The sequence below is a fragment of the Protopterus annectens genome, chromosome 2.part0 (genome assembly GCF_019279795.1).
Source record: "Protopterus annectens isolate FY-2018-M chromosome 2.part0, PAN1.0, whole genome shotgun sequence".
Classification (NCBI taxonomy): Eukaryota; Metazoa; Chordata; order Ceratodontiformes; family Protopteridae; genus Protopterus; species Protopterus annectens.
This window is the reverse complement of record NC_056728.1, coordinates 247,966,190-247,991,457: the sequence shown is the minus strand read 5'-3', so window position 1 is coordinate 247,991,457 and position 25,268 is coordinate 247,966,190. Positions and strand designations below refer to the sequence as shown.

The following is a 25,268-nucleotide window of genomic DNA, read 5'->3' as shown; positions in this document are numbered from 1 at the left end:
CACATTTTAGTAAGGGAGGATGTACTGACAAATGTCCTTGAATGTAGGCCTACTTCTGGTCCCTCCACCTTTCACAGGGTTAATGTTCCTCTTAAAAAGAAACATGTTAATTCATTCTCTGAGGAATTTTCCTCTTCAGAAGAATCCTGCACTTTGATCCTTTTCTGTGGTGAAGAAGGTAGAGATCTAGGAAGGAAAACCCCTGAGAGAGGTTTGAGCGCCATAAAGGCATTGAACAAGCCTTGTGAGAATGCTTGCAAATCATCAGGTGGGTCCTGAGGAGCAAAGAAATGCAAGTTTTGATGAAGTCCACGATTAGCTCAGACAAAAGTGCTTAACTAATGTATTTGGTCTCTTGTGATTTTATATGAAAGTTCAAGTTTCAATTATTTAACTTGCTCGTCGATTTATTTTTACAGCTGTTATCTGCTTCGCAGTCTGACTCTGGAACTAGCAATGTGATTATACAGTTTAAGATGGAGCTTTGGTTCTCTTTTTTTGTTGGTGGTTTTTACGGATTTCTAATTTTATTTTTTTTTTAATGGCGAAGAAAAAAGTTATAGCATATAGTAATGAGAGAAAGTTTGGGCGACCGGACTTTTTCCATTGGTATATGCTCGATTTACAACGGGCGTGGTGGTTGGGCTGACCAATCAGCATGCTTGTTTTTGGATGTTAATGGCCAGTCATTGTATAATACCTGACTGATGTGGTGCCAAGGAAGCCAGTCTTGGGACTGGTAGGAGAATTGGGGAGACCTGACGAGCAACCAGCTACATGCCAGAGGCAAGCATCATTTTAGCCCAACAGGGACAGCAGTGCTTATAGCTTTGTTGGAAAGGTATAACTCAATGATTTGCTTTTAAACTAAGACATATACAGAAGGAGTGTCACAGAAATAGAAGTAGACGTAGTTATTCAGGCAGCAGGCATAAGGAAAGAATTGGCACATAGCCTAGGTGAAGAAAGGGCAAGGGCGATTCTTGACATAGCTGTGTAGTTGTAACACTACATTGTAAAAAGTGTGGGTGTGCAGAGGAACTGCAGATAGTGAACCAGGATGAGGAGGGCATACATTCCTGACATCATAGAAGGGTGAGGCTTTGATGAGTGGGGGGGGGGAGGGGGCATGGAAAACAGAGAAACAGTAGTATTAAATTTTTGCTTTCCTTTAGTCTTCTCAAAGGAAAGCAATGGGTATAATAAGTAATGTTTGAGGAGGAAGGTAGAGTAAAGTGGAGAGATACCAGAATGGATATGGAACTGACTGCCCTTAGGAGAGTAAAGCACAAGGACCTGATGCCCTGCCTGTAATTGGCTCCAAGATGCTGGCCAGTGTACTTTAAGATCACTCTTTAAGATCATCAGCTGATCAGTAGCCATTTACAGAACTAATTGAAGACTAGAAAACAGTGTGTGCTTCTTTCTACAAAAGGAGAAGGAATAAAATTACAGATATCTTGTTGACTTTTTAGCCTAATGACTGTAGTAGAGAAAGGCTTGTGTCAAGGAAAAAGAAATTGCTTCTGTAATTTTGAATTGAAGGTGCAGTGTTGTAGTGTTTTTAACAGCAGTGTGTTGCAGACTGGGAACAGGAACACAATACTTTCTTTCCCATATTGTTTGCTCTTTCACTGTGAGTATGTGACCATGGCATTAGTGTGTTTAAGCAAGGGATGCTGAGAATTGCAGTAGAAGAAAATGCTTGTTTTATTTTATTTTATGTATTTATTTTTGTGTTGATTTTGAGTGTGCTGTTGAGTCAGTTTTAAAGTTGCAGTTTTATTTTTTATTTATTTAACATTTATTAACCTGGAAAGTCTGACTGGCAACAAAGCCAATTTTCAACAGTGGCCCAGGGATAAACGCTCCAGATGCATGCCTTTGTAATGTAGGAGGAAACCGGAGCACCCAGAGGAGAAACCAGAGCACCCAGAAGAAACCCAAACGAATGCAGGGAGGACATGCAGACTCCACACAGAAGGCACCCCAGCCGAGAATCGAACTAGAGAACCTCTTGGCTGTGAGGCGACAACGCTACCGCTGCACCACTGCGCCGTCCAGCTGGGGAGTTTTAATGGTGCAGTGTTAATTGATGTATTATTGTTAATCAGATGTGCTTTATCAGAAGTTTACAAAGCTTTTGGCTCAGTCGCACACAGATGTCTGTTGGTGTAAGACCAGTAAGGTGTAACTGGAATGCTACATTGCTGGAGAATACAACACAAGGGTGTTATGGTTAGAAGGAAGTTGAAATTGTCAAGAATAAGTAAAGTGATTTGTATTGTTTAGCAATGGTCAGTCCTGGATAAATTACTGTTCACTGTATTTGTTTCTGGCAATTCAGAGGGAATACAAACTGCCCTCTTAACTGTTGACACTAAGGTAGGTATAGCAGTGGTGGAATGGGCCAGGGGAGGAGTATATATTTTTAAGGAAAGATTTGTGAAAATGTTGTTCAAGGTTCACTGCACATAAATTTGAAGTACTGCACTTGGACTGCAACATTCCAGGGTTGACACATCAGCTGGGGAGTGGAACTGATGGCATCAGATAGCATGAAGAGGATATGATAGTTTTCATAGTTTACTGACTGGGCTGTCCCCCGTCAGTAAGATAGAGGGAAGTTGCAACACCAGCCAGACTGCAGAAGTCTCCACTGTGTGACAAACCATACAGTCAGAGAGGTAATGCTCTCATTCTATCTGGTCGTGGTCAGACATATCTAGCTTGTGTGTATTTCTGGAGCCATAGTAGCAGGGAGACATCAGATTGCTGGAAGGAATTCAGAGAAAAACCTCCCAAATGTGTTTGTAGAGTGGAGGGGAAGGATTTAACTAAAAAATGAGAACTTGATCTTGAGCCTTTTCTCACTAGAAGCTAGACTTGTCTGGGGATACATGATATTAGATGCTCATCATTAAAGGGGAAGTGTGAAGGGGTTATCTTAAACAGGTACAGACAATAGGGAAGGATTTATGAATAAGATTATTGAGACCATCTACTCCATGAATATGAAAAAGGACTTGTGGAGAGATGGTTACATACACATGGAATTGACCACCAAATCAGATGGTAGAAAGAGAATCCATTAAGGCAATCGATAGAGGACTAGGCAGACAGTAGTGAGGGGAAGGTGTAATGTTTAATGTAGTTAAAGGGCAGAATAGAAAGACTTGTTGTCCTTTGTCATTGGGCAAATGAAAATATGATGTAAAATAATGGGGTAGTGGGTTCTCCTAATATGGATGCATTCCTTTACATTGCTCTACTGGCATGATTGTGGTATAGCATAGAGTCATACATGTTAGCTTCAAGGCTGAGTCTTTTGGAGCAATTTAAATACCCTATTTGCATTCCATCTAACATGGAATCTTTCCTTTTGTATCCCATTACTGTTCTTTATGTATTAAGTTATTGTGTCCTCAGAGTGCTGTGGTTATTTCAGTAATTTATTTTGTGGTTTAAAGCTTTTTTTTTAACTGAAGATGGTAAGGAGGTAATGATGCTTTGGCTGGAAGCAGGCAGTGATGCCTGAGAGATTGCAGAATAAGACCAGCATTGCCTTTTTTATTAGGGAAGACTTTGCTGAAGAAGAAAAAAAACACAAATTCTGTTTTGAATAGTGTTAGTAAATAAACGTTTTCCTGAATCTCTCCTTCAGAAATGTGCCTTGATGGTAAATAATTTACATTTTTTTACTATTACCAAAGTGCTGTGTGATAAAAAAACACAAATCTAAAGAACAAGAACTCTTGTTTCCTTGTAAGCTGTTTTTGAGCAGCAGTACAAGAAAAAAAAAATAGCACTGAAATGTAAGCCTGAGTGGGTTTTAAGATGGTTCATTAAAGTTTTCCTCAAGAAATCGTGTTAAGTGATATTAGTCATAAATCTTGGGTGTGTGAAAATGGGCTTGGAATTCATTCCCAGATTTTATATTTTTATATAGTTCTGAAACTTTTTTTTTTTTTTTTTTCCATAGTGTTCTCAGTGAATGTGCCAGTGCTGTGGAACATAGTTCATCTATGTCATTGATTCTTCAGGATCTTAGGAATAAATATTTGAAGATGAAAGATGCACTTCTATCAGGTTGTGCTCTAGATAGTTTTCCTCCATTTTCAGTGGAGTTGAAAGGGAATTTAGGCTTTACTACCTATGTTCCTTTACAAGAAAGACGAACAACTGAACAGGTATGCAATTTTTAAGCCTTCCTAAAGCATGAACTGTTGCTAATCTTTTGATTTTGGTGGAACTAGATGTTGTAATCAATTCTTCTAAGATTTGGTTGAACTCTGAGTGGTGCCATTGTCTTCACAGATCTTTTTCTACTCCTGTAGTGCTGTAAACGCGTTACTAAAGTGTTGTTTTCATTATGCATTTTTTAATACATTTTTCTTTTTACTGTAACTGTCCTTAGAGTAAAAAAAAGTAAATAGCAAGTAAAAAAAAAATCATAATTTTTTAGATGATATTTTACCTCTGTCTTCTGAGTTTGATATTAAACTTTTGAGACAGTTCACAAACATTTATGTGGTGAATATACATAGATATATGTTTTACAATAATGCCTATTCTTTTTTCAGTTTTCACTGTTTTCAGTTGCCTACATGTGTCAGTCTTAGCTATCATCTTCATCCAGAACTTTTTAAGCTGTAATTAGCAGCTGAACATAGTTCTGCCAGAATTACAAGTGGTTGTTTAAATGGTAACATTTGGGATGGGAGATATAGCCCTTATACAAAAGTGACACCAGGTGCTCCAGTTTTGAAGGTATTCTTTTTCAGCATTATTGGCTATTGTATAGCTTTTCTGGTTTGAATTAATTTGACTGCATTTTTCACTGGTGTATATTACTTTTAAAAATATTTTTTTGTAGAATTTATATTTATTAAAAAAGCAGGGAAAAAAGCAACATCTAGTCCACCAGGTCGCTAAAATCTACAGAAAAGTAATGCTGGTTGGCTGAGAGTTTCAGAGGCAATCAAAAACAGTGCAGAATATTTATGTCAAGCTCAGTAATTGAATATAATTTAAAAATCCTAGTCCCGTTTAGGATAGGTCCATTGTAGTTTCTGTTGTGATACTTTGTCAGTGAATTTTTTTTCAACTTGAAGACAGTTTGTTTGCCTTTAAATACTTTGTTACTGAAAAACATCTCTTGCAGATTATTTCAGTGAGTTATGTAGAAGCAGACATTATTGCAAACAGTAATGCATATTTTTTACATCTAAAACATTTTGATGATAGCTAGGTATCTGGTTGGCATTTAAGCTATACCAGGACAATAGAAAAGTTTGCACCATAAGACTGTTTTGTGCCTCTCAATACTGGCCTTTCTGTATATGTTTAATTTATATACATTATTGGAGATGACTTTTGGCTAGGTTTCCACATTATAGTTTAAGTTAACATTTTGCCAGATGTTCATCATTAGATCACTGTTGCAGTAGCCTAGTTAATAGGGAATGTATCTTGCCAAGGATTGGATGCCCAGGGGACATGCATCTATATTAGCACTTTGAAAGCACGGGTCAGTGAACGCCTGTTCGCAGACCAGTAAACAGCGAACTGTCATTTCGCGAACGACCACTACAGTGAATGTTTTCCTAGGGAAAAAAAATCGCTTGACCATTGTCGTGGATTTGCCCTTTTCCCCACTGTAGTGCAGTCTCGGAGTTGGTATATTTAGTTAGGGGGGTGTGGGGGGCACAGCCCCACTTTGATAGGTTTGTTATCCTGTCTCGTTTCTACTTGGCCAAATGATTCTTTCCTGTAGGAAAAAATTTGCTGAAGTGGCCATTCACAGAAATGACAGTTCGCTGTTTATTGGTTGGTGAACAGGCGTTCGCTGACTTGTGCGATTTGCTAATATAGACCCAGGAGACATATCCTGCCAAGAATCAGACATTGTGCCAGCTTTCAGAGATTTAGGGCACCTTCTGCTTGTTCATAAGACTGATAGAGCTTGAGGACGAGACATTACAAAACAGACACACTGGCACCAAAACTCAGAACATTCTTGCTGTCAAAGGAACTAGCAAGTTCCACTTACTGTGCTCCTACTTCTTGGGATAAGTGGTCAGCTAGTTCCATCAGAGTTGGAAGGTAAGTACTTATTGGGGACTACCTTCATTTTTTGTGAGAAAAGTGTATCATTTTTGTGAGAATTTGCTTAGGAGAAAGGGATAGAGTTTGTGTGGACAACAGATAATATAAAAAGATCACCACATATCTTGCCTTTTCTGTCTGAGGAGAAAAAAAACATGATACTCTGCCTTGTTTAATTTCTTCATCCTTTAATCCTAAGACTTCAAAAAGTAGATGATGTACCTTCTTTCTGGATTTAGACAACCAAAAGATTCAATGTTGTCTTTTCCATCCATCTTAGCCTGTGAGTATACTGGATCCAAAGCTGGCACCATTGGAATCTTCAGCCACAGGGCTCTGCCTCTTCTTCCCATAATATAATAATATGTCCTCCAATCTCATTTGCCACTTTTTGAAGAGGATCCTGTCTTGCTTAGAATCCAGTGCCTCAATAGCTGAGTCGGATCTGTCCTAATGTCTTCCTCCATCTGTGTCCTTTGATTCTCATCTGTTTGCTCAGTGACAACCCACTTTATAAGGCCTTGAGTCTCCCCTAGTTATAGGGCTTCCTGTTTCTTCAGTGTCCCCTTCAGGCTGTCCCCTCAGAGGTCCACAATAACAGCAAATGCAAGAGGAGGCATTTAGACTCATGAGAAGAGTAACTTACAGAGGATACTGACTTCACTGAAGGGGAGTCGTTCCACAAGTCTTCCCACATAGGCACCTCTTTTGTCAATTTTCTCAAATTGATGATACAGATTGGGGGCCCACCGAAGCCCCCTTCCTGAGGAGTCAGTATTTCTTGAGACCTTTCATGCTTCTCCCTCTGGATTCCTTGGTTGATCTGGTGTCCTGGAAGGTTCAGAGAGAACTAGAGTTGGTGAAGCCAGTTTGCAGCAGACAAGATAAAACCCATGTCCTGCCTAAGGATAAGAACCTTCCAGAGTATGGCTCCAGCTGTCGATGCTGTTGTGCTTCATGAAGGGGGGGTGTCCCTTAAGTCCCCCATGAGGACATCTCTTTTGGCAATTTACTCAAATTGATGAAACAGCATGAGAGGTGGGTCACCAAAGTTCCCTACCCGAGGAGTTGGTATTTCTTGAAAAGTGCACCTTTGCTTTTGTGCGCTGAATTATATAGCCCATTTGACTAGACTTCAATGAGACCTAATCTCTGAAAAGTCAAAGACAGTAAAGACCCAGTAGCCTCCAAATGGCTGAAAGAGTCTGGAAGCTCAACTGTCCACTATGCAGTCTTTAACCAACACTCTTGTCTAGTGCTGCCAATTGCACGTAGCTCGCTGCAATCACTGACATCTCCATGTGCCACCACACCAGGATGCACTTGTGCAATTTTGCAGCCTGTTTTAAGGTATTCTTTATAAACAAGCCATATAACAGATCCTTTCTGTTTGGTCTGGAGGTCATATTTATTTATGTATTTTCTATTTATTTAGCATTTTTTACCGGGAAATTCTGACTTGAAATGAGCCAGTTTTCAGCAGAGGCCCAGGGAGAAACACTCCAGACATATGTCTTTGTAATGTGTGAGGAAACTGAAGCACCTGGAGGAAACCCACACAAATCCAGGGTGGACATGCAGAGACTGCACAGAAGGCACCCCAGCTGAGAATTTAACCAGAGAGTCTCTTTATATGAGGTGACAACTCAAACCTTTGCACCACTGCGCCATCCAAATAGACTCTTAACAGGAGCAAACAGGACATTAATACTCTTTCTGATGTTGGAGTTTGTTTCTTCACCTTTCAGAGGTCCTTTTCCAGGAATCAGGAGGAGCACGGCTCTTGTTTCAGAAATTGCACCAGTCTTTTCAGAATGCTTTTACTAACAGTTCTCCTCAAGGCAGGGACGTCAGTGGATGTCACTCAAGTGACTGCAGTGGTCTGTAGAATCACATCTTTCTGGGACCCTTTTTAGGTAAGCCCTTCCAGCATTCCTGAAGGGTTGCCTAAATCTTGCTGTCTGGAGGCAGTCAGAAGGTGCATGTCTCTCCATCCTGAAGTTTGGGGGAGGGCATCACTTCAGATGCTTGGGTGTTTAGGATCCTATCCAGAGGTTATGCAGTCTCCTTTTTATTCAACCCAAAGAGAAAGAAAACATCCCTTTCCAATGTCCCAACCCATCAGAGAAGACATGCAGCAGAAGAAATAAAGAAGTTGCTTCTAAACCAAGTCATTCAGAAGGCCCCACTAGACCAAAGAGGATCTGAGGTCTTCTCACGATTCTTTTTAGTACGAAAGAACAAGGATCTCAAACCAATTCTAAATTAGTACATCTAGCAGACCATGGTCCAGATGGTCACTGTGCAGTCCAGCATCTCTCTGTTGAGTAAGGAAGACCAGATGTCCTTGGTGGATGTTAAGAATGTCTACTATCACCTAAAGATAGCCAGAGAATCAAGTAGGTTTTTGCACTGTCAGCTGGGGGCCAGTCATTACCAGTTTCAGGCACTGCCCTTTGGTTTCACCACAGCTCTTCAGGTATTCACCAAATGCATGGCAGTGCTATCAGCATGACTCAGGCTCCAGGGTTTCCAGGTCTTCCCTTACCTGGATGCCTTGATCCTCACAGCACTGAGGAAGGCATCCTTACTCAAAGTCAGAGATTTCTTACTCCAGTTGGGTCTGTCCATGGGCATTACCATCAACTACGACAAGTCCACTTTAGACTTGGTTCAGGTGACGGAGTTCATAGGTTGCTGTCTGGATGCATTCAACCAGACTTCCTCCCTCCAGATTAACTGCTGTTCAGCTATAAGCCTCCCTGGTACTGGGGTCTCAGAATCCTGCTGCTCTTCAAATTCTTTGGCTACTTGGTTTGATGGCTACATCCATTTGTTTTCCTTTGTCCAGGTTTCATATGCAAGTTCTCCAAAGGACCCTGTCTGTTAAATGGCCATCTCTGTCTCACTCCATGGAGTTTCCAAAACTCCAAACCAGCAATTGCCTTGAACATATTTGGCAGTTGGTCTCCCCTAGTCTCAGCAGACCAACAGTTTGTCTTTCCTCATCTTCCACCCCAGATGTTTCCTTCCTGGGGTGGGGGTGCTTTGAGGGGAAAACAATGCAACATACCCATGCTCAATGAGAAACTAACTTTCACAATCAATGTCAAGGAGATGAGAGCAGTCCTCCTAGTGTTCAGGCATTTCAGGACCTTCTTCCCAAGGAAGTGATTGCAGTGCAGTCTGACAGTATGTCAGCAGTGTGGTACATAAATGCGGTAACTCGCTTCTACCCACTGTGTTGAGAAGACTTGAGGGTGTGACAATGGATGATATCCTGTCAGCAATTTCTGGTAGCAAAGCACATTCTGGGAAGATCCAGTGTTCTAGCAAGACTGTCTGAGCAGAAATCTCCTCCTACCTTATGAGTGTTCCTTAAACTCCAAGATAGTGAAGCAGATTTTTCATTTGCTGAGGTTTTCCATGATTCGACCATTTTGCTTCCTGAATACCCAGTTCAACATATTTTTCACCATGACCCCACAGGGATAGTCATTAAGGGATGCTTTCCTGTGTGATTGGCTCCCTGGATCTCTTATATGCATAGTCTCTAACTCCATTGCTAATACAGTTTCCCCAGAAGGCAACTCACTGCAGAATTGGCTGTGATTCACATAGCTGTCTTTTTGCTGATATACATTTGGTTCCTCTTTGTGTGATCTCATCTGCTGCACTCTCCCTGGGTTCTTGATCCCATTCCAGGATTAATGTCTTGTCCATCAGATCATCCTAACTCAAACCTTTAGTCCCTCAAGTTAAACACTTGATTCCTCTAATTCTGATGATGGCCTGAGATCCCAAGCTTTCAGAAAGGGTTATTCACAATCTTTCTTCTTCCCAGAAATTTTCCAAGAAAAAATGTGAGTTAAGTGGAGAAGATTATCTGTCTGGGCCACCTCCAAGGGGTCTGTATATTTTTCCTGCTTTCTTGGATGCAATTTTGGATTTTTTAGCAGATGATCTTCACTTTGGTCTAAGCACCTCAACCATTAAAGTTCAAGTTGGGCGCCATGTCCAATTTTCACACTGGAATTGACAGTAAACCAGTTGCAGCCTTGAAACTTACTAAAGCTTTCCTAAACGTTCCCTTTTGTGCTCTGGCCTCCAATGTGGGATCCATTCCAACTGCATGCTATATAGGAAAGCAGTTTTGTGTAGTGCGTGGTCAGGATATTTTTAATGTGGGGAGTCTTCAGTGACTTTTGTATGGAAAATTAGCAAGTACTTTTTAGTTGTAAAATAAATGTTTGTGTTCAGCCATCGAATTAAAATATCATCGCATGGCTAATAATTAAACATTAAACACCAAACATGGAAATTACTGAACAAGATTATCTCTGAAAATATCATTGAATGGTCATAGTTGGCATCGTGAATGGCCTTCATAAAAACACTTTATCAACCAAGGGTGGGATGCTGTGCCCCCCACACTCCCCAACAATATATACCAACTCTGAGATCACACTAGAGTACAGAATAGGGCACATTTATAAAAGGGTTTATTTAACTTACCTTGCGCATCACAGTACTTCCTGGTTGTTGACCATCTGTGACCATTCAGTGATATTATTTTCAGAGTTAAGCTAGTTCGGTAATTTCCACATTGGGTGTTTAATATCCATTTGCTGATATTTTAATTTGGTGACTGCACATAGACCCAAAAAATATAGACTTTCCAGTATAATAAGAGATGAAAAGCTGGACAAAAGCAAGTATCACTTAATATGCTATGATCTTAGGCTGCCAGGGTGGAAGTTGGATGGCGTGTGAAAGTGCATTGATTAAATTATATGTAGAATTAAAATAAATTATTTTACTTTACAAAGGTGGATGTCTAAAATACTGTCCTTGGCTTAAGCTATAAGCTACTGTTTTCTTTACACAAGTAGACTTGAAAAATAAGACTCTGTGTTAAAAGCTATGGAAAGTACTAAGTTTCTTTCTGCAGAAATATTAGTTTGTTTTTCATTAGCAGATATTCTCTGTGGAGTCAAGATGTCTACAGCTGAAGGCATTTGTACATTCTGTTCTAAGTAAAATTGATGAAGATTCCTTCATGCAGACCAGCTGTCTGCAGGTGAAAGCAATTATCCTTGAGCATTCTGTGCTGAGGAAAATGAAAAATTTAAAGGTATAATGGCAAGTGGTTCAGTGAAAAATATAGTTTGAAGTTATGGGAAGTGAGTAAGGGATAGCAGCTACCCAAAAAGCTTCAGTACTTGAATGCAGTTAATAGAGCAAGACACAATTTAGTTTTTTTTTTTTTTAATAAGATGAATGCAGTTTTTCTTATGGGTAAAATTTAATGTTTTTTGAAAGCTTACAGGCTGTTTTCACATGTGGGAGGGGAATGGGAATAAGAAAAGAATGGACAGGAATCAGAGCAATCAGTGTAAGTGGAAACTTGGGCTGTAACATGCTCTTCAGCATGAGTAATCTTAATTTTAGGTTAGGTAATTCTGTGGGTACATCTGGAGATTTAGGACATTTCTTCGTATCTGGAGAGTTAAACTTTAGTTTTTTGAAGATATAAATAGTTTTGTATGCTTGTTCTAAGTTAATAGGAGATTGAGGCATTCAGAAAGGTCTTTAGTTTTTTTTGTTTGAGGGTTTTCATTAAAGTCTTGGAAAGTGTGACTTGGGTTGAAATGGAGATGAAAAAAACAGCTGTATAAAAGATAAGCCTGTCAGCAAACGTTAGTCTGTGCTTGTAAGACAAAAGAAGGAAATACACATTCAAAAAGCTGTCGGGTATAACTGGTGAGAACAGTGGATGTTTATTGTAGGTTTTCTATCATATTGGCAACATTGTCTGTATTATCTTGGAATGTAAATTGCCTCACGGGTATAGACAAAAAGTAAAAAGTACTGAATTATATTAAGACCTGCAGTGTGCAAACAGCAGTGCTTTAAGAGATACATTTGGAGAGAAATGAGCATGAGAATTTAACAAAGAAAGGGTTTCTGGATGAATATTCAGCAGAATGTCAGGGACAAAGGAAAAGGGGAGTAATAATACTGATTGCAAAAGGAGCTCCAATAGTAATAGAAGAGGGGAAAAACAACAATGATGGTAGATTTGTCATATTAAGGGGCTATTCCAAGGGAGGAGGATTACACTGGCATGTATTCATATTCTAACAAAAACTGCCATCTTGAAGATTAAGCAAATTTTGTAAGAAATATTCAATTTTCAGCAGAAAATATTACTTATAGGTGGTGAGTGGAACTTGATTTGCAGTAGTGATGAAATATCAGGGGTACCTAGAAGGGAAAATGTAACAAAAGAGAGGAGAGTACATTTCTGAATAAATTTATGAAAAAATGTGGTATGGAAGATGTGAATTAGTAGGAACTAGTATATTATATTATATATATTATTATTATATTATATATTATAGTATATTAGTATTAGGGACTAGTATATATGTATATGTATGTATATATATATATGTATATATATATATATATATATATATATATATGTATATAGTACATTAGTGAGTTTGTAGGAATTAGTAGTAGGAACTCAATTTACATATTATTGGCCATGGTACAGTAAATGGACTAGACTGGATAGAAAGTATATTTTATAGGAACATGTGCATTTAATTGAAAGCTTTGATGCACATCCAGTAACTGTTGGATCATGCACCAATAAAAAACTAAGATAAAAATGTGGGGTAATGAAGTAAAAATGAGACACTCAACCTTTCCCACCTGTTTGTTAAAAGAGACTAATTTAAGGAATGGTTGGTAGAAATTATTTGAGCATTATTAAGGAAGCTACAGCATTCTCCAGAAGTGATAGCTAGTGAGTGGGATAAAATGAAAATGGAGTTTATAAATGGGGTAGAAGTAAAATAAAAAGAGATATGGTTAAGAAGTAATAGGAATTATTTACAGGGGCTGACAAAGGTTAAAATATTACTGAATAGGGAGAATCTCACAGAACAAAAAGAGGTGCAACTAGTGCTTAAGTAAACATAATGAAGAATTTGTATAGTGTGCATTAGTTTAGAAAGATTGCTCTTAAGCAACTCTTTGTGATGGAACTCTGGAGCACAAGAACTTTTATCACTAAGACTTAGTTAACAGAAAGTAGAAAGGGCTGTTGCCAAACTTAGGGAGCCTATGAGAAAAGTAACCTGAGATCCTATGCCCTGTAGAAGTATTATAGATATTTTGGAAATTTTACAAAAATTTGTATAAAGCAGAAGTATCGAAGTGAAGAAAGAGCACATATGGAAATATTTCTGGAAGATTTAAGAATGCCATGGTTAGAGATAGACAAGGCTAAACAGCATGAAAAATAGTGATATGTATAATCAATTTGCAGGAAAGTCTCCAGAAACTGATGGTATTCCTGTGGCAGTTTGGAAGTCAGGAGGGAAGAAAGTGATAAAGAGCTGGATGATTTTATTTAATTGTTTTTAAAAGGAGGGGAATCATTAGTATCGTGGAGGAAAGCTGTGGTGACCCTATTACCTAAAGGTGGTAAAGACCCATCAGACCCAGCTTCATATAGATCCATTTCAATTTTAAACCATGATTATAAAGTGTTTATGTATGTACTAACTAAAAGAATGGCAAAGGTTTTGCCAAAATTGATAGGTATGGATCAATGTGGTTTTCTAGAGAGGGATGCAAACATTTGACAACATCAGCAGAACAAGGATAATCCAAAGGGAAGTAGAATGTAAGAAAACACTGCTGTTGTTAATGGGTCTTGATACAGAGAAAGCATTTAACGGAGTAAGCTGAGATTTTTATGAGTAGGACAATGGAAGGATTTGCATTCTCCTGATATAATATTAAGGTTAATTATGAGGATATATGAAGAATCAGAGACAAGAAATAAAGTAGGAGTGTTCTTCTCTGATAAGTTGTATTTGAACAGAAGTAGTAGGCAGGGTTGTTCACTTTCACTTTTATTATTTGCTTTATATTTACAATCATTGGCGAAAGAAAAAAAAAAATAGACTCCGAAATTCAAGGATATAATTTACTGGATCACCTTCTCCAACTTAACTCTTACCCGCTTACTCCTCCCAGATAAATTCTGTCAACTCTTTATTAATTATTGACCACAAATTTTCCTGTGATTGATAAAAATATGCGTGACCTATATATAAAACTAAAGGGACTAAAAACATTTTCACTGCCTGTATCTTGCTATCTATATCCATAAACAAGAGCTTCCAGTTTCTCGACTTATCCTTTGTTTATTATCTTACCACATATCCTTAGCTGAGATAACGGCAGCCTTTTTAATCCGTACACCTAAATACTTCAGTGTTCTGTAGTCCTATCTCACCTTCATTCTTACATTAGGGGATTGGAGCAGAGGATCTGACTCTGCCTATTTACAAGCTGGAAGTCTTCTAGTTGGCTCATGGCTAGGTAGGTATCCCATGGTGCACCAGTACAATCCCCAGATCTCGTTTGCCACGTCGATGAGTTTGGTTGTGCTTCTCTTTGGCTCTGGCTAAGTTTTGCATTTACTTAAACTTATTCAAAATTTTTTGGGACTGTTTTAGTTTAAAAATAGAAAAACTGTTACTGTTTTATTGTTTAGTCAAAGTTAGCGTAGTTTGCTATTAGAATAGTTAGTCTGTATAATTGTGCCATTTGGTGCAGTCTTTGGTCTTTTGGCCTTTTTGACTTCTTAGTATTGGTATCCTGTGTGTTGGTTTTCATTTCTAAATAGACTTAGTATTGGTAGGCGCCTTTTGCACTCATTAAACTGTGTGTTGTTAGTAGGCATACCTCAAGTTTTTGGCTGATTCTCGCTTGTTGAATTATTATCGTTGTTAACACAGCGAGGTTCTATTTTTCCTTAGTCATAAGTCTGAGTTTTTTGCGGATTCCTGCTTGTTTCATTGGTTACTGTTGTTGACAGAACTTGGTTCTGTTTCCCTTGTTAGTATTCCTGTTCGAGTGTGTGAAATTCTCTGCTTACTGTATCTCTCTAGGTCTGTTTTAGTTAGAAGACCTAGATGTAATGCGATCCTATCTCGCCTACATTCATAACTGATGGGCTCGGAGCCAAGAATCGGCTCCGACTCGGCCGATACACTAGCACGAAGTCTCTCATTGGCTGGGCCAACCCCTTATCTCAGGATGCACCACGCCCAAACCCCCAGATCTCGTTTGCCGCTCCTAGAGTAACAACGTGGTCTCGACTTGGCTGTGGCTAAGTACCCTTCTTTTTGGCCTTTTGGTCGCTTTTTTGGCAGTTAGCTTTAAAGTTTATACTCAAACAGCTGTTTTAATAGCTATCTTGTTGTTAGTTAGATTGTGATTGACTTTGTTTGTCTTTTTGAATTGTTGTGGTAATTCCTTCTGTTTGGCGGGCTAGGCCCATTTGAGTTAGAGGGCCTTTGCCCTATCTCTTGTGGAGCGTTTAAGTTAGAGCTCTTCCCCCCCTTCCCTCCTTGTGTGTTGAGTGAGTTACAGTTGGTATGTCTGGCAAAGAAAAGGAACATAAGCCTTCCGGCTTTAAAAAATTTTCAAAATGCAATTACAAGATGTCGTTGACAGATGGCCACGCCATCTGTGTTTATTGTTTAGGGGCTAAACACTTGCAAGAATTTTGCAGTGTTTGCCATGCCTTCTCCTCTCGTGTCCTACATGAGAGAAACAATAAGCTGATCCTGAAGATTTTGATCAAGCCAGCCTTCGAGGAAGCTTTGGCTTCTTCTCCCTCCTCAAAATCGAAGCAAAAGAAGTCTTCAGTTCCGACAAGTCCGTCGGAGCTGCCTGCAAAAAGAGCAAAATCTGTGTCCCCTTCCTCGGCTCCACTGGCCTCAGAGCCGCAGGATAGCGGATCTAAATCTGGGTCTCCTTCTGCTTCGGCTCCGATCCTTTTGGAGCCGGCCTCCTAGCTTTGTCTCGGAGCCGATAGAAAAAGTTTCTCGGCCCCCTTCTGTTTCCTCCAGGTCCTCCAGGCTTTCAGATTCAGATGTAGATAGGGTGGTCCAGAGGCTCCTCCAGTCGCCTGTCTTATCCAAATTATTTTCGGCTCCGGCCCAGTCGGCCCCGGAGACAGCCCTTTCGATACTGTTTCTTTCTCCTCCGACAACCTTGGGGTCGTCGGAGTTCGTAGAGTCGGGTGAAGTCCTTGGGTTCTGAGACCCACTGCTAGTCTATCGGCACCGACTTCAGCTCCAACCCTTTCTGTGCCTTCCAGAGGTTTCAGTTCTCGGGTGTCCTCAGCCGGGCCCGAGGGGGATTCGTCGGGGCTTCTGGTTTCGGCCCCTAGTCTCCCTCTTGGCACCTCGGCTAGGGGAACCCCGAAACCGGTCATGGTCTCGGAGACGGGCCTCTCCTCAGATTCTGGTGGGCCCACCTTCGAGGCTATGAGGAGCGTGCTGGCCAAGTCTCTAGTGACTTCACCTGAATCTGCGACTCCTTCCCTAGACACGGTGACTAGAGCTTCTGGTACCCCCCTGTCTTCGGACAGCGCGGCTCCTAGGCCTGAGGATTCCTCCTTGTGTGGTCCCCTGTTTTCCGGGGAGCCTTCAGAGTTTGTGCTTGAAGAGCCCCCCAGGAAAAAATTGTGCAAGAGGAAGCACATAGACTCCCCAGATGAGTCTGTCACCTCGGACACCGACCTTGATGATGTGGAAGGGTCCCCTAAGTCGTCCTCTGACGATGTCTCGTTCTCCGATATCCTGGAGATCTTGAGACAGAGGGGCGACTGGCCATCCAAAACCCCTTCCGCGGAGGAGTCGGTCTTCCTCAAGGCCTTCGGAGCCCAACCCTCCGCCTCCTGGGTGTCTCCACCCTTCGATGAGTTACTGGACCTTATTTGTCGAAGGGTGTGGGAACAAGCCAGTTCCTTCTCGCCCCAACAAGTTTTTATCCGCACCCCCTGGCAAGGAGTTTCTAACCAAGGGAGTTCCGGTTGATGCTATGGTGGTGGTGTCTACCACCCAGCAGGATGTGGCAGAGGCATCTACGTCTATCCATCCTCCTAACAAGGAGTCCAGGAGCATGGATAGGTACGGAAAGCATACCCTGACTTCAGCGACCTTTACTCTGTGGTCGCTGAATTATTTATGTCACTTTACGAGGCTCCAAAGGGATCTCATAAAGGAGTTGGGAGATACCCTGTCGGGTAACATGCCTGAGGCGTTGACGCAGTCTGTCAATGTCCAGCTGTCTACCGTTTCATCGATTGTTAACTCGTCCATGAGGCTCATATCGTATGCAGCCGAAGGGGTGGGTAGGGCAGCGAGTTCGGGCGTAGCCCTTTGGAGGCAAGCCTGGATGAGCTTGTGTCACTTTGCGGAGGCGTTCAAATCTTCCTTCACCGACGCTCCATTCGATGGGTCCTCTCTCTTTGGACCCAAGGTGAAAGACACACTCACTAGATGTGAGCAGGAGGGTAAGACTTTGTCTGCCGTTGGGGCCCGATTTTCGCTTCCTTCTAGACCTTATCCCAAGGCTCAGAGGGGAGGAAAGATGTGGTTCAGAAAGTCCCAAAAGTCTTTCCCTGCCCGTCAGAGTGACCCCCCTTCCAGAGGCAGAGGGGGGGGGATTATTCTGGAAGACGTCGCCCTAGAGGCGGCGGAGGCCCCCGCAACTCAGGAGACCGCGAATCCTTTCGTGGTTCCTCCTTTCAGCGTCCCTGAGGGACTGCCTGACTGTGCGTCTCCGGAGCCAGTCGGGGGTCGATTCTCGACACATCCAAGGGCCTGGGGTTCCATCACTCAGGATCAGTGGGTGCTTCGTATCATCGCCGGAGGTTACACCATCCCCTTTATCCATCCCCCTCCACCGTCAAGGAAAATTCCGGATGTGCCACCCAGTCAATGAGATCAAGCAGCCATAGAGGTCGCAAAGCTGCTCAGAAAGGGAGTCATCCAACCAGTTCCCGCAGACCAGACCGGATTAGGAACTTACTCAAGGTTATTTTTGGTGCCGAAAAGAACAGGGGATTTGAGACCCATTCTGGATCTCAGCCACCGAAACCGCTTCGTAAAGAAGTCCAAGTTCCGGATGGTCACGTTGCAGTCCATTTTCTCATTGCTGGAGAAAGGAGTATGGATGTGCTCCATCGATCTCAAGGACGCCTATTATCACATCAAGATTAACAGGGCTTCCAGGATACATTTACGCTTCCGCGTAGGAGCCAGTCACTTCCAGTTCCGGGCCCTGCCCTTTGGTCTCACCACAGCCCCCAGGGTGTTTACCAAATGTCTGGCAGTGGTGACGGCTCACCTGAGACGTCTGGGATTCCAGGTGTTTCCGTATCTAGACTGGCTCCTCACTGCCCCCACCAGGCATCTTCTTACTCAAGCCGTGAGTGCTACCATCAAGTTGGGACATCTATTAGGAATTACATTCAACTGGGAAAAGTCTGTATTGCTGCCATCACAGCGTGTTGCCTTTATAGGCGCAGAGCTAGACTCTATAGAGATGCGAGCATTCCTTCCAGCAGAGAGGATAAAGATACTACAGGACCAAGTCCTAGCCCTACTACCCCGAAGGAAAGCCCCAGCCAGGATGGTCCTTCAGCTTTTGGGGTCGATGGCGGTCGCCATTCTCCTGGTCCCTCTGGCAAGATTGCACATGCGAATTCTTCAATGGCTCCTGTCGACTCAGTGGTCATACCAAGATCTGCCATTGTCCTACCCGATTCTCATCACGGAAACGTGCTGGCGAGATCTTCGTTGGTGGCTACTTTCCTCCAACCTGAACCAGGGGAGACTCTTCTGCCCCCCCTCCCCATTGCCACAGTGACCACGGACACCTCCCAGATAGGGTGGGGGGGGCATTATCTGGGCAGGACGGTTCAAGGCACATGGCAAGATCACGAAACCCACTTACATATCAATGTTCTGGAAATGAGGGCAGTGCTTCTAGCGTTGCAGGCACTTCACAGCTCTCTTCCCAAAGGTACCATTGCAATCTTCTCAGACAATATGGCGGTAGTATGGTACCTGAACAAGCAGGGAGGAACCAGGTCTTATCCTCTTTGCAGAGAAGCCATGAGAGTATGAAACTGGGCGATCGCTTCCCAGAGATTTCTAGTGGCAACGCACATTCCGGGGAAGTCCAATGTGATAGCAGACAGGCTGAGCGGAGTTATTCTGATGCCTCACGAGTGGTCCCTGAACGACCAAGTAGCGGCTAGGATCTTCTCCAAGTGGGGGTTCCCCTGCTGCGACCTTTTCGCCAGCCCCTGGAATGCGAAGTGCAGCAATTTCTTCTCCCTGATCCCCCCCCAGGGGGAGTCACCCAGGGACGCTCTAGTCCACATTTGGCCCTCCAGTCTGCTCTACGCCTTCCCTCCGGTCCCTCTACTGCCAAAGGTGATTCTGAAGGCGATCTGCTTGGAAAGCAGCATGATTTTGATCGCACCACACTGACACCGCCAAGTTTGGTTTCCCTTCCTTCGGAAGTATGCAGTGAAGGATCCTTGGATTCTGGACCCATTTCCAGACCTCCTGACTCTACAGTCGGGTCAGGCTCATCCATCACTGCGAACTCTCAAGCTAGCGGCTTGGCTGCTCCACTTCCAACCTTAGTCAGACAGCATATCCTTTCACCTGAGGTGGTCCGGATTCTGTCTTCTTCTCGCAGAGCTTCCACTAAGGAGATATATTCTAATCAATGGAAAAGGTTTGCCATTTGGGCCCAGTGGCACAACCTTGACCCTCTGACAGCTCCGGTGTCGGCAGTATTAGATTTTTTGGCAACTCTTTTTAGACAGGGTTCTGCTGTCTCCACGCTTAAAGTCCAATTGGCAGCGATTTCTAATTATCATGTTGCCTTTGATCCTTCACTCATGAGTCAAAAGTTGTGTAAGGCCTTTCTCAAGGGAGCTTGGTTGCTTCGCCCCCAATCCCCCCCCCCCCCCCCCGGTATCGCAACCTGTTTTGCCATGGGATTTGAATGTAGTTTTAGGAGCCTTGAGGTCTCATCCCTTCGAGCCGGCGGCCACTTGTGAGCAAAAGTTCTTATCTCGGAAGACTGCCTTCTTGGTAGCTATTACTTCAGCCAGAAGGGTTTCGGAGCTTCAAGCCCTTTTTGTCAAGCCTCCTTATCTGATCTTTCACAAGGATAGAGTATCTCTAAAACTAAACCCGTCATTTCTTCCGAAGGTTTCTTCTGCTCTTTGTCTGCAGCAATCTATAGAGCTACCAGTTTTCTTTCCAAAATTTTCCAACAAGGCAGAATACAGAGTTCATCAGCTGGATGTGCATAGACAACTGAGGTTTTACTTGGATAGGACACAGCAGCAGAGGAAATCAGACCAGTTGTTTGTGGCCTTTGCGGATAACAGGATTGGCAAAGCAGTAACTAAGACCACTATCGCTAGGTGGATTAGGGATTGTGTTTCATTTATTTATGCATCAACAGGAAGGGACCTTCCATTTCCAGTTAGAGAGCATTCTACTAGGGCTATAGCAAGTTCAGTGGCCTTCCACGCCAGACTGTCTGTGGATGAGATATGTGCAGCGGCCACTTGGGCTTCTCCACATACATTTATTTCTCATTACAAACTGGACGTGGCCTCTAGGGGTCGGGCGTCCTTTGGTTCCACAGTGCTCAGGAATGTTTTCCAGTGAGCCTCCCAGGATCTAGGTGCTAGGGACGCTGTCCCATCAGTTATGAATGTAGGCGAGATAGGATCGCATTACATCTTTTAGTTATGTACTTACCATAACTATAGATGTATGTGATCCATCTCGCCTACATTCTTACGTACCCGCCCTCCTTCCCCCTACCTGTTGGATCTGGAGGAAACACTGTTGTGCCGTCGGTTTGGCACATGTGGGTGAGTTGTTGTGGGGCAAACAAGTTCTGGGGGTTTGGGCGTGGTGCATCCTGGGATAAGGGGTTGGCTCAGCCAATGAGAGACTTCGTGCTAGTGTATCGGCTGAGTCAGAGACGATTCTCGGCTCCGATCCCATCAGTTATGAATGTAGGCGAGATGGATCACATACATCTATCGTTATGGTAAGTACATAACTAAAAGTTTTTCCATTTTCCTTCATGCCCAGGCTAGGCCCGTTTAAGTTAGAGGACCTAGTCCTCGTGGTGTCCTTCTCTTTCCTGCAGAGCTAGGTCTGTTTAAATTAGAGGACCTAGTCCTCCCTCTCTTTTTTTCACTGTGTGTGTTTGTGTGTGTGTGTGTGTGTGTGTGTGTGTGTGTGTGTGTGCGCGCGCGCGCTTATCTCTGTGAGAATGTCTAAAGAGACATTGTTTGGACCCAAGGTAAAGGACACTCCCACCCAGTGCGAGCAAAGAAGGGAAAACACTCTCTGCCGTGGGAGTACGTTTTACTATTCTCTCTAGACCAGGGGTGTCCAACCTTTTCAGTTGCAAGGGCCGCATTGAGTCAACAGAAATGGTCTGGGGGCAAACGGCAAGTGAGGACCAAAAAAAAAAAACACGCATCATAAACTGAAGAGCAAAATAAATAAATATTTGCCCTAAAATTCAATATCTCATTCTAATTATTTAAAAACAGTTAAATCTAACATCTTAGTTTATTTGTAAAAAAAATTAACAGGTACAAACCTTTCAATTTGTATGAGATCATACCTGTGATTTTGCTGGTTTCCATGTCTTCCATCATGTCCTTAATGGCCATATGTTGTCCAAAGCGCTCATGTATTCTTCTGTTTCTAGCTTTGCAATTTGTCCCTGAAATATGGCACTGGCAGTATCAGGAATGATGAGACTTTTACTTCTCATGTATACATCCTGATAATTATCACAGAAAAATAAAAACTTTTTTTCCACTCAGTACAATGTAATGTATGTTTATAAGGCATCTTTCACATCTTTAATTTTTGTAGCATCCATTCTTTAATATTCAACCGAAAGTGTTTTGGAAAAACTCCGGATGCATGAAGGCAAAGTTTTTAACTAATTTTCCTTAGTAAGGAAGTGTAAAGAAAGAAAATGTGTAACAGATAAAACATGCAATGGAAAATGTTAATAGGTTTAATTTTTTCCATTATGTGGTGTCACGCAGATGCCTTGTCCTACCACACTGCAGCATACATAAGTGTCAGAAGACGATGTACACAACACCTAGTAAAACATTACAGCCTGAAGTAGGGAATGTAGCTAACCAGCAGTAGTGAAGAATGAATCCGGGGAAAAAAGGGTACAATCCAAAAGTATGAAGTTAAGACGTATGAACAAATGCACAGTGCAATCAGGATTCTAAACTGACTATACAAACAAAATAGAATTGCCCAGTTTTGGGGCCCTTTTCAGCACTCTTAAGAGGAGAGAGTAACAAGTAAGAATTTACTATTACACCAAAACAGGAAAAGCCAAAAACTCTTCCCAAACACAATCCAGTATGCCTCATCTTTAAAACATGTTACAACCCACCAACCCCCACATTTTCCTCTCACACCTCAACCACCATTCACTGTTTTAGAATAACTATAGTTAGGTAAAAAGGAATTCCAAGGACTTTGTAATATCACTAGTTTAGGTAATTTATGGTACAAAAACAAAAGAATTTCCTGACTGACCATACTAAGACTATACCCACGAGTAATGGCTCATTGCTCTGTTAAACTGCTGAAGAGCTCCCTTACTCCTACTATGGACTGCATCTCTTCTTCTCAGAGATGCTAATCTAATACTTCATTATAATGTATTGGTTTTACTGCTATATGTAGCAAGTTAAAATATTTTGTTCTACTAGTACTGACGGGCAAATGGTCCTTCCAGATTAATGCTGTACCTCCAAAACAAATGTACATAAAACAAATGAACTCTTCCAGGCCCATTTGGTCAGGGCAGTAAGAGTGTGAGCAAGTATGCGATCAAAGATGAACCACTCATCTAACAAGTCGGCCACTCATCCAGATCTAAACAACCAGCACAACACAGGAAGCAGGCCTAATAGCCCAGGAAAGATGCTGCACAAATTTTTACCACCTCCAGATCTCAGTTAATCTACAGTATAAAAGCAAAACAAACAATCTAAAGCAGCCAAACATGCAGCACCCACAGCACCTAATAAAAAGTCTTCCATGTTCAGACAGTAATAAGACAAAGGGAAAGCTTCTAGTCTGCAGCCAAAAACACAATACAGTCCCCACCACCAGATTATGCGACCAGCTGGGACACACTGGAGGATAGGGCAGAAAACCTTGTCAGAGCATTTATAGATGTAGCAACACATCTGGGTTATTCCACCAAGGGCATTGTCCTATTAGTAATTAACCACAACTACAGCAATGGATTTGTTATGTTGCTTCCTACACAGAGCCTTACCAATCCCTGGGTTGGTGGGAGTCCAAGGAAAAGACTGTGCACTAGAAATAAGACTGCCATCCAGGGATGGGTCAGCAGTCCCTGTATCCTGAGAATCAAGGAGAAGAGGGCAGTCAATATCTAACGATGTTTCTGTTATTAATACTGATTAGAGGTGAAAATTCAGAATTTACAGCAACCAGACTATACGGAAAACACCCATATTAGCGTAGGTGACAAGTCACCTCATTAGATTCTCCCATGCTGAGAGAGAGAGAGAATAGATCATTAGTCTTACAATAAACTGCAAAGGTTGGAATTTAAACAAACAGTCAACTAATAATAGATTTGCTAATATGACACACAATGGCACAAGAAACAAAGTGTGTAGTAACCCGTGATAACCGGAAAGTCCTGCACACCCTTTACTCACGTATCTACTAACAGCAAAGTAGTTGAGTAAATCGCTGAAATAATGCAAGTAACAATTACATAAAATGTTCTGTATAAATACCACACAGATAGATACAATAACTAATAGAAAAGGGATCTGGGGGTAACAATCAAACTCTGCCACCTTAACAGTTTCTCCACTAAAAAATGCAATGCCCAAACTGTGGAATAATGCATAACACTCTGTCTAACCCTAGCTAGTTCTAAGGGAGCAGACACAGTGTCAAAATACTTAACTTACCTTTTGCTATGTTGTAGTGTAGTCGGTGTGTACACAACGAAATAAAATAAATCCTCTCTCCACAATCTCGCTCCTTCCTTCAGCTTTTCTTTACCAGTAATATAAAAAACGCCTGAACGGTGTTTTCGCGCATGTGCATACCAGCGGAAAGACGCTGGTATGAAAAAAACGTGAAAAAAAGAAAGTTGGCGCATGCGCAGAACAGCAAAAGTATGCGGACGTGTAAACACACGGAAAAAAAGTGAAATTAAAATTAAATTTAAATTTAAGGGTCACGGGCCGCATGGAAGAGCTCTGAGGGCCGTATGCGGCCCGCGGGCCGCGGGTTGGACACTCCTGCTCTAGACCATACCTTAAGGGTCAGAGGGGGGACGGTAAGATGTGGTTCAAGAAGTCCCAGAGGTTATTCCAGGATGCACAGGGTGACTCCTCCTTCAGAGGCAGAGGAGGATGAGGAAATGGTAGACATCTCCCTAGAGGCAGGGGCGGTCCGCAAAACTAGGGAGGTCGCGTTTCCTTTCTGGGCTAGCCTTACCAGCACTCCTGATGTGGGGCCCGACTGTGCTTCTCTGCGGCCGTTTGGGGGTCGCATTTCTTTGTATCCAGAAGCCTGGCTGGGTATCGCTCAAGACAAGTGGGTACAAAGAATTATTACCAGAGGTTATGTCATACCCTTTTCTCTTCCACCCTTTGTTCCCAAGACTATCCCAGATGTTCCACCCAATCACAGGGATCATGCAACTGTGGAGGTCAACAAGTTGCTGTCAAAAAGAGTCATCCAAACCGTCCCAGCAGACCAAATAGGATCTGGAACTTACTCCAGATTCTTTTTAGTGCCAAAACGTACAGGGGACTGGAGGCCCATTTTGGACCTCAGCAGACTGAACGAATCAGTAAAAAAGGACAAGTTCGGATGGTGACACTGCATTCTATACTCCTGTTATTAGGGAAAGACAGTTGGATGTGCTCAGTAGATCTCCAAGACGCCTACTACCACATAAAAATGGACAGGGTATCGAGGAGTCATCTGCGCTTCCGGCTGGGAGCCAGTCATTACCAGTTTCGTGCTCTGCCCTTTGGTCTCACCACATCCGTATCTGGACAACTGGCTCTTGACCGCCCCCACCAGGCATCTACTACTTTAGACCAGGAATGCTACTATTCAGCTTTGTGCCCAGCTGGGAATTTCTATAAATTGGGAAAAATCTGCCTTATTGCCCTC

At 42.3% G+C, this 25,268-nt stretch overlaps 1 protein-coding gene across 1 annotated transcript in view; it reads left to right on the top strand.

The window, feature by feature from the left end:
* LOC122792729 (RNA-binding protein 44-like) overlaps positions 1-25,268 on the top strand; it is a 1,860,938-nt gene that overhangs the window by 79,367 nt on the left and 1,756,303 nt on the right. The window contains exon 2 of the mRNA XM_044060311.1: positions 3,983-4,190. Within this exon, the coding sequence (XP_043916246.1) occupies positions 3,983-4,190 (208 nt within the window). The remainder of the gene's footprint in view (positions 1-3,982; positions 4,191-25,268) is intronic.